This window comes from Idiotropiscis lumnitzeri, chromosome 12 (genome assembly GCF_059441095.1).
Source record: "Idiotropiscis lumnitzeri isolate Australia: NSW breed Sydney's pygmy pipehorse chromosome 12, RoL_Ilum_1.0, whole genome shotgun sequence".
In the NCBI taxonomy this organism is placed as follows: Eukaryota; Metazoa; Chordata; class Actinopteri; order Syngnathiformes; family Syngnathidae; genus Idiotropiscis; species Idiotropiscis lumnitzeri.
In genome coordinates, this window is record NC_142402.1 from 7641142 (window position 1) to 7651112 (window position 9971).

The following is a 9971-nucleotide window of genomic DNA, read 5'->3' on the forward strand; positions in this document are numbered from 1 at the left end:
ATCCAAAAATACAAGCTACCACTATGTAAATACAACTGATAAAATTAATTAATTCATCAGTTAACTAAGTTAATCAACATGAAACAAAACAGCAGGATGAGGTGTGCATGGATGGGAAGGAGGTGGGATGTTGATGTATCATTGCCTCGATGTCCCTTGCGCCATAACAAATGTCTCCTAAGGGAGGCCAATAAAGAGAAACCTGCGCTGCCACATTAACCTGACATGTCTCCCTTGCCTGCAAGTGTGTGAAATTATTGCTTGTGTGGTGTGATGCAAGCAACATGAGCATCGCACAGCAAAGTGCCAAATTAGTTTCCCTTCAAGGATAGACAAAGAATAATGAGGGTTTATTCTAAATAGTCTTTTCAGTAGCATTGGCATGGGTAGACCTTTCGGCATGGTACAAGGAAATAAAATAAATAAATAAATAAAAATAAAAAGTCAATTGTTTCAATATAATTTTAAAACATTTATTTTTGGAATCATCTAATTGGTGTATAAATAAAAGGGTGAAGGATAATTTTGGTTTTGTTTTGTTGCTGAAATGCACAAAAACATGGCAAATGTTTCGTCTTTCACAGCACTAACTAGAAAAGGAGCTAGAGGTCAACCAAGTTCAGAGTCACCAGAAGCAAAGAAAAGATTCAATAAGCATTGGTTTGTCTGGCCTTTAAAGGTTTCGCTTAATGTCATTGTGTGAATGTAACAATGGTAATCAAATTTGTCTGAACTAAGCCATCTTGTGGTGATACAAGGCAACGCCTGACTCAGCGACAGAACAAAATAAACAACTTAACACATCCAATTGTAACACATTGGAAACAGTGCTGCTGTTCCTCTGAACTATACGGGCTACTGTATCTCAATGCAACTCTTTGTGCTTCAAGAAACAGATCATTTCTGGATGGAACAAAACTTTTATTTTTCCTTTTGATCAAATGGCTTCTCGAGAAAAGGCAATGTAAACATGATGGTAACACAGATAAGCTTATTGCCCTTCATTGCTCTATGTGCAAAAAGAGGAAAGAGGTTTGCAGAAAAGTGACTCCTGCAATCAGCTCTCATTGTCTCATCAAGACAATGGCTCTCATTTTTCCAGAGGGGTCAGTACACACTCAACAAGATTCACTACATTCTTGGTCGATATTACTAAACATTATGGCCGGAATCATCCTTTGAGTCTTTGGAACAGATGTAAATAAATACAATTAGCTGCATGCAATGTGGAGAAGTCTACAGCACCATTTAAGTTTATCTTGCTTCATTGCACTCCATCAGCGGCAACTCGGTTTCATGTTTTAGCCCTTTAAAACATTGTGTGGATTAAAGTGTAAGACATTCTCATATGAAGTAAAAACCCTCTAATAATCACAATAATAATTAAACAGATACTTGATTTTGAGGAAAATTTACATTTAAAAAAAAAATATTGCAAACAACTAAGTGGTTGTTCCTAAATCCTATGTGCTCGTTCATTATTACCTCAATCAAACAATACTTCACAGACTTACACTTTGCAATGTTTGGATACAATAAAAAGTGTACCACCAAAGGGTATTTGAGCCAAGCACTGTGATGATTATCACCAGAAAGTGCACTTGAGGAAACGTCTGACTAACGATAGCAAAACACCGCAACCGGGCTGTTCCAGTCTGGTTTTGTTCTGGAGGTTGTAGATGAAACAAATGTTAGGAGGCATCGACTTGGACGCCATTTTATTCTGCCTTTTCTTTGTCGCCATCTAGTGGCTTGACTGGCTGTGCATCCTCCAGAAGTGCTTGCTGTCTTTCGTGCTCTTTGACCAGTTGCACGCCACAATAGGTCACTAATAACACGGAGAGGGTAGAAAGGGGGAAGCCTGAATAGGAAAAGAAAAAGACATTGGGTTAGAATTGTCCATGTCTAAAAATACAAGAAGCTGTGAGACGTAACGAAGTACATTTATTTTTAAGGAAACTTCACTTTACTTTCTTTATTTATCTACCTCAATTTGAAAACAAGTAGCTTTGTGATTTTTACTCCTTTTACTTTGATTGAGGTCTCAGGGTTTTATAAATTGAACTATATTACAACATGGACCAATGTAAACCAGAGAGCATTAACAGCGATGTCAACAGATTCAGAGAAGCAAGATATTCCCCATCTAGAGCCTTAATTAAGAAAACAATTTGATGTTGTCAGTGATAACAATAAAATGTGGCAAATGAATCGTCTTCTGCCAGCATAAAAAACACAAACTTCTGTTTGTGAGTCGCTGGTTTAGAAAAAAAATTGAGTCAGTGCTATCTATCACATGCGAGATGGAACTTTTTGTTTCTCCTTGTCAGCAGGGTGTAAGTACTCATACTCTATAAATAAGGTTGGCAACTAGAGGGTTTTAGCAGGGCTTTCCCATACCTTTGAAAATCAGTCTTCTTCCAACCAGTTTGGCAAATTCTAAACTGTTCAGGGAAAGAACATTGTAGAGGACGATGGCCCAGAAATTGGCAGCATTGAACAAACCCCGGATCCTACGTGACATGGCTTCGCCCAATATACCCTACATACAAAGGACACAGACAAGAATACTAACTGTCATTTACTTCACACTTTTTGTGTACGCAGAATTCCATTAATCCCATTAAATGGTGCCATTTAAACAAATGTTGTGGCCATTAAGGATATATTGATTGTGGGTTTGAAGACTTTCTTGGTTTATCTTTCTCACCTCAACGGTAGAAAATGGTGGAATAGAGAAGATCTTGGCCACCCAAAGCTCAAAGTTGAGGCCGAAGCAGTTAAAAAAGGACCAGATGTAAACCAATTCACACGGACCGAGCCATAAGGTAGTGATGGCAAAGGTGCTCACGGTCGCCAGGAGTTCCTTGAAGATTTTATCGTGATCTCCACCAATGTAGTCATAAACATACCTGAGAAACATCCAATAAAGTCATTTGATGATGGTAACAAATGATCTGTGTTAGTTAAAAAAAAACTCGTTTAACAATACTCACTTGCATAGCCAGTCATTGATGCCTCTGTCAAAGTGCCTAGAAGTCATTTAATAAATGATTTAACAACAATTCACTTTCAATTCCGCATCAAATATGAAACACATAAGCGCTTTGATACTCACGTCTCAGCAAAGACATAGAGCATTGTTATACACTTAGGAGGCTGAGGGGGGTCTAGATGGTCCAGCGTTGCCACTGTGTTAATAACTCCAAACATCACAGCTGCTTTTAACCAGTCATACACCAGGTTGAAATAAGCCAGGCCAGCTGCAAAGGTAAATACAAGTCAATTTCCACTAAAATGATATTGCTCTAATAAAGTAATAAAGAAACACAACAAAAAGTCAATCAAACTCATGGACTTCAGTCGTTGACGCCATATCAACAGTAGAATACAAATTAAATTGTTAAATAGAATATGTTCCTAAAATTAGTCAAATGAAAAATATGCTAATACTATTTGTTATTATTATATCAATGATGGCTGAAATATTCCAACATACATCACTTGATGACAAATCATGTGTAAAATCTCCTAAACAAGCCCACTCACCGAGGCACCAGTCGGAAAGTTGTGTTACCAACTTCATGTCACTGGGGATTGTCAAAATGTAGAGATAGTGGAAGAACACATCCACCATCAGGATCACTGTCAGGTGCAACGCGGCCTTGGTGGTGATGTTCCACATCTCCCTCTCCTTGCGGGTCAGCTTGGTGTTGTTGGCCTGGGGAATCAAACAAATGGCCAGATGAGATCCCACTCGCCGAATATAAAAACATAGAAGGCAGACAACCAAGTGTGATTTCACGATACAGAGTTGTTTTTATTTCTTTCAATATTTTTAAATATATTGTATTATGGATTACATTAATTCTATTCTTGTTTTACTATATTATTATGATGATGATAATCACCATCATCATCATCTTTTTATGCATTATATGAGGAAGATGATAAAAACAAAAGAGACAAAGTGGAAGTTCTTTTTCAAACTTCTTCTATAAAGTCAATAATGTTGTTCAAGGGTAACACTGACTTGCGGGTTTAATGAGAAACATTGTTTCAATATAAACAACCCGATAAAAGTCTTTGCTTGTGATTGGTTGATTCAAATATTGTTAAAAGCGGTGTGGGAATGTCAATCTCTGACTGCAACTGTGCAAAATAACAATGGCAATGAAGTGACATCATTGCAAATATACTATATAATCATATTTCTCATTGATTTTTACCACCATTTTCATTCAATTGTAAGTCATCTGCCTTTAGTTTTGTCTTCAGTCAGTTAAAAGCATTAATAATAATAATATTCCCTTTATTAGTCCCACAATGGGGAAATTTGAGATTCAAACCCAGGCCTCCTGGGGAGACTGGGTCCTGAACGCGGCGCCTTAGACCACTCGGCCATCCTGGCATTCTCTAATGGCTTGATATGAGGTGAGTTATTTTGCTTTAAAAGAGTGACATTTACCCCCCACCCCCAACATAAGTTAATATGAAGTGGATAATCACACAATAATTTCTTTGGGGTGGATGAAAAAAAAAACATCCACAACAGCAAAACAAATCAACAATACTCTGGAGAAGTGAGGAGTATCACTGTGAAAATGTACAGTCAAGCAACATACTAAAATATATAAATGCAAAACACATTAACATTCAAAAACAGAAAAGCCATTAACACTTTTCCAAGAGATATGTGAAAAAAAAAAATCACCCCAAAAAATCACATTCCTTGCACGGATTAAACCACATTCAATTTATATTTCATCATAATGACGGCAAGACACTGTATACTGTATAATTATGCCGTACGAAACAAACGTCTAACGTTTAGACTCTCAACCAGACCACACGATGAGGCAGTGGCATATATAATGGTGAATTTTGGGCATTTCCTACAAAAAAATTGCTCTTTGATAATGACACTGATTATACTACCAAAAATACTCAAGACGTTTTGAAGGAAAAGGAAATTCTTCAAAATCATTCTTACCGTCATTGACTGAATACTTTTACAAAAAAACAAAGTGCAACTCAACCTGTTTTCTTCACACATTCACGCAATTCTGCATAACGTTACCTGGGCATGATACTTGTCAAAGGTCATGACAGGTCCAAAGAAGAAGAAGGGGAGGTAGAAGTTGTATTTGAGCAGGTCACAAAATGTGTAATTGCCATCTTTCTTCTCACAGTTCTCCAAAGCAAAGCTCATACAACGCATAATGGTGAAGCCGCAACCTCCGTAAAAGAGGATGTCTTGCAGGCCAAAAGAGCCAGTCACCAATGTTTCCTGCAGGTGTAAATTGAACAATTGATTTGTTAACAGTCATTTAAAAGTAGGAGGAAGTGAGAATACTAACCTGCCAAGAATTATAAGGCTCCATCTTGATTGAGGCTAGTGTGGCCAGGCCTGCCGCAAAGCACATCCATTTTGTCTTGATCATAGCGACGCTGTACAGTATAATGCAGTGAGAGAGAACTAAAGCCATGAAGGTCCAGCCCATCGTGACCAGGACGGCCAAACCACCGTACACGCAGAAGATGAGCGATCTGTGCTGTGGGGAAAGAGGAGCCACTATTATCTTGACGCAATGACTTGATCTTCGGATTTTTATGACTCGTGTTAATAAAAAGAATGCAGTTAGTGCCATGAGAAAACGGTTACAACAATATGGACTCGTTTTTTTTTGTATTAGTGAGAGAGAGAAAAAAAAATCAATCTACTGTAAGTGTGAGTGAAATGAAACAACACAAGTGTTATGATGGCAAACATTCATAAGTTTATTAAGGTTACCTTACATCCATCTATACCAATCTTCATTGTCAGCATGAAACAAGACAGAAAATATGTTTAAAACACATTGGAATGTTTTAAATGTGGCGAATTTCACAGAATTGCAATATCTAAAAGGAAACTCAACTCAGTGACATTCAGCCCATTCGCATGCATCAAGTCAATATCTTGTAAGTAATTAAGGATGTATATGCATATTTCAAAAGGAATAAACTGGACGAGACAAAGTTTAATTGTTTGTAATGTCCAAGACTTCCTGTCAGTAACCAATGATATTATCAGCATAAATGCAACAATATGTATGTATGGTATTATTTTGGGTATTGTCAAAATAGTAGTGACAATAAATAACTTGGGGGCGGAGGGGGCATAGTGCGTAAAATTAAGTGCCAAAAATGTAAGAATAAACACACTTATATATTACGACCAAAAAGCAGAGTTGAAGGTAGGGCACAAAAATCAGCCTTAGCAATTTGATTTATCGCACATGCAGGCAAACGCTTACAACTTGCCCTCTGTAACCGAGAAGTCACTGTTTGTCATTCCGTTTAAAGTTTCATGAAACATAATACACACATTGCTTATCGTGTACTTCTATCTCATGCTTTTGCTACCTAACAGCGAATCAGAGCGGACGCTTTTTTGCATTAAATAATTAATGGCCCATTCATTCAAATCATATCTAAAAGCATGTTGACACAAAAATTTCCTTTTTTTTTCACAATTCCAAACCTGCTTCTTAGTTAGGTTTGCTCCAGTTTGTATGATTAATGTGTTGAGCAAGGTTCGGATTGCATTTATTTCATAAAATCATGACTGTGATGTGTGTGATAGTCCATGACTTCTCAGCCATGTTGGATGCTTGCTTGCTGTGGTGCGAAAATAAGGGATATAGCGTCATTAACATTAACTGTCAGAATTCAATGTTCTATTCTAAAGACAGATTCTTAAAATTAGTATTCAGACATGACTCCTGACCACGTCTGGCAACCACATATCTTTGCCACTGATGTTGATTGGTTTAGTTTGTTGTTTATAATCTAAAAGGACTAATAGGCTGCTCCCTCTAAATTGTGGTCTCTTGGGGTAAAATGGAGGAAAATAATAATTAAAAGGAAGTGCATCTGATCAGGCATTTGCCCTATATGCTGGTGTGGAGAAACGTTGAGTGTTTCAAGTGACAAGCAAAATAAAAATGACAGAGTAAATGCGTTTCAACAAGAATAAAGGCTATAATTTTCTGCTGACGGGACGACTCAATAGCGTTTGACTTCCCATTGGATACCGTCAAATGCCCCCGGCATGTGTGACAATTGTGAAACTGAGATCCCGCAATATTTCCAGTACAGTTACATTTCAAATTATTTGTTAAACCCGTTTCTGTTAAATACATTATAATACAAGCAAGTGCTGGGCTTGAATCGACTTAGTAACAAAGACAACATGCACAAATAATCAATACATATATGAATATACTGTATAGAAAAAGCTGTGAATATACCTGCATGCAGTGCTATGCCACGTCAATCCTCATTGTCTCTTGCTACGACACACACATACAGTACACACATGCATGCACCTTTGGAGTCAGCAAGCTGAAGATTTTGGCAAAAATCACATGGCCGGTGAGAGCAAAAAGAATGTGATTGCGGAATGTTGAGAACCACATCACCCATTCAAAGTCTGCGACATCCTGTGGAAGAGACAGATTCATTTGGCAAGTAGAAACAAGCAAACGCTATCAAGATTATGATTGATTAAAATATTTAATGTGAAATTTAAAACAAAAATCCAAGCGGTAAGTTACCATTTTCCTGCCAAAGTAATACCATCCTGGTTTTACACTTTCTTTGAATGTCTTTCTGCTCACATTCTCTGAATAAAGAAAACACAAAAAAACGCAAAGGAGCAGAATAACTACAGAGCATATGTTGTTTAAATTGGACATTTTCAACCATCAGAGTGAATAGCGATAGAAAGAGAACTGAAAGATCAGCAAAAGAAAAGCATGTCATTTATTATGCAATTGTTGGATTATTCAGTGAATGGGAAGTGTGAAAGCACTTCAATCAATGTGTCAAAATTAGATATTACATAACGAGGTCATGCTGAACTGGGCTCTTTATCTTATATGTTGGAACTTTTAGGAAATTATTAAAAACAACAATCTACACAATCAAAATTTTGGTGGTGATTTTAATTTGTATTAAATACTGTAAAAAAGACAACTAGACAACGATGCAGTTCCCTCTTTGCTTGATTAGACTAATGGCTGTGAAAGGGATATCAAATAGGAAAGCCTCTTACTTCTGGGCACAAAGCCACGTTTCTACTTCCAGGTTAGAGAGTGAGTGCAGCATGAAGTATTCAGCTTCTTAACTCCTCTCAGAAGGAGCAGCCATATATGAGCATTTCAAGACCAAATTTGATAGCTGACAGGATAGAACAATAATAGCGGCTAACAATGCTGTAAAAAAGCTCACTGCATTTTCTGTACCATTCACCGCATCACACTTGAGCCATTCACGTTTGTGTGAAGAGTTTACGATTATGCAGAAACAACTGGCATTGTTAACTGTGTGAATGTGGTCAGATGAGTGTAACTGTGGATGTCAGGCAGTCGGAATTTCACCCAGAGAGTATTACAAGGTTATCCATTAATTATTAACAGAAATGTGTAGAGAGTCTGTTAAATCTACGAAGCGTTAGATGCCGTTAAAATATACAGTGAACAAAAATGGTGCATTTGTCGATGATACAGTATGTTCAGCCACTCACCGCTTGAAGCCTCAACTATCCAACTCGCAGCCCATGCCAAGGCCCCGGAGAGCACAGCAATGTAGAGATACAGCTCATATCTGGGGAGGCCAGCTTTGATCCCCATGGTGGATCTTCAGAGAAGAGGCCCCAGTTAAACAAAATATCACACACACAACATTATGAAGGGTGACCAATGAAAAGGGAAACATGCAGCTGGAAAGGGTGTTTTGTGGATATTTATTTTACCATTGTTACCACTGACAAATAACACCACTAACCAAACTTTTGTGAGCACATTTGGGTAATTTTATGCTACATATCAATAGTTTCAAGCAACATTTTATCAATACAATATAGTAAAAACAACATCAACAACATTCAAGGCTATTTGGGCATAAATGGCATTCCCAAACGCATGATGATGTTGAAGGAGTGCGCTTGTTATTGTCACATCCAGACTTTTCACAAGTTGACATTGTGCGGCTAAGCCATAGGGAGTGACAGGACAGTGACTTAAATAGGATTGCAGAGCTCTGGCTCCTTGGAATCAGCATGGTCAGCTGCGCAACCTTACCTCTCTCTCCTATTATAGCCCGAGCAGTTGGTGTGCAGCTGCAGTGCTATGTGATCTGAGCTGAGGCTTCTTTTCACTCCACTTATTAATGACAGGAATGACCAAGAGTGGTGCATCCATTTGAAGGATTGATTTATGCCTTAATCTTGAGATACTATTGCACTTGGTGCTGAAGTTAAAGAGTGTTGGACAAAAAAAGTATCCAGTTTTGCACAATGCCAAGTAACCATGGTTAAGCAGCAGGAGCGCCGCAAAGTGTCCTGCATACTAACTGTGAGCAAGTGTTTTACTGCTGTATGCAAATCTTAGAGCACATCGGCTTTGATTTCATCATTAGTGTACAAGACTTCACTAACCTTGTGTCCGCTTCACACAGCCAATAGAGACCGTCTCCTCGAAATGGAGAAGAAATTAAAGAAAAGGGGGTGGAGGAAGGAGGCTAGATCATCCGTCTTGAGGGGGCTTGCTGCTTGCTGCCTGCATTTGCCAGCCTCGGCCAGTCAGGATGTTGCAGAACTCAACGAATGGAGGCGGTAGAGGAGGGAGGAGGTGGAGTGGGGTGGGGGGGTTATATTTATCCACCACTACTGCATCGCAGAGAGGGGAGGTCCACTGTTGGCTCACTAGAGAGCAACCAAACACTCAGGGACATTCACAGTGGTTAAATTGAGGAGGAGAGCAGGTGCAGCAGTCAGTTGCATCTATTCAAAGATGCATCACTTGTCTGATTAGCTTCGATTGTACATATTTATATTGGATAAGTGGGTGGAAATAAGCACACTGTATGACAAACTTAACAATTATTTTAATGCTACGTTAAATCAGCTAGTTTTTCTTTTTAAA

The 9971-nt window shown here is 38.3% G+C and overlaps 1 protein-coding gene across 6 annotated transcripts; it reads right to left on the bottom strand.

Annotated features, from left to right (window-relative positions):
* Positions 1-900: 900 nt before the first annotated feature.
* On the bottom strand, positions 901-9732 carry hhatla (hedgehog acyltransferase like, a). Of its 6 annotated transcripts, XM_088312049.1 has the most exons (13): positions 9485-9732; positions 8573-8685; positions 7602-7669; positions 7374-7487; positions 5795-5815; positions 5361-5555; positions 5081-5290; positions 3550-3721; positions 3119-3263; positions 2997-3032; positions 2711-2912; positions 2401-2542; positions 901-1861 (listed from the first exon to the last, which is right to left on the bottom strand). In XM_088312049.1, exons 2-13 carry the CDS (start codon positions 8676-8678, stop codon positions 1719-1721), a joined length of 1554 nt encoding a protein of 517 aa, XP_088168175.1. In that variant the 5' UTR covers positions 8679-8685; positions 9485-9732; the 3' UTR covers positions 901-1718. The 6 variants fall into 6 exon arrangements, with proteins under 6 accessions (XP_088168175.1, XP_088168176.1, XP_088168177.1 ...); XM_088312050.1 differs by lacking the exon at positions 5795-5815; XM_088312051.1 differs by lacking the exons at positions 7602-7669; positions 8573-8685; positions 9485-9732 and having other exon boundaries at positions 7296-7421.
* Between the last annotated feature and the right edge of the window lie 239 nt (positions 9733-9971).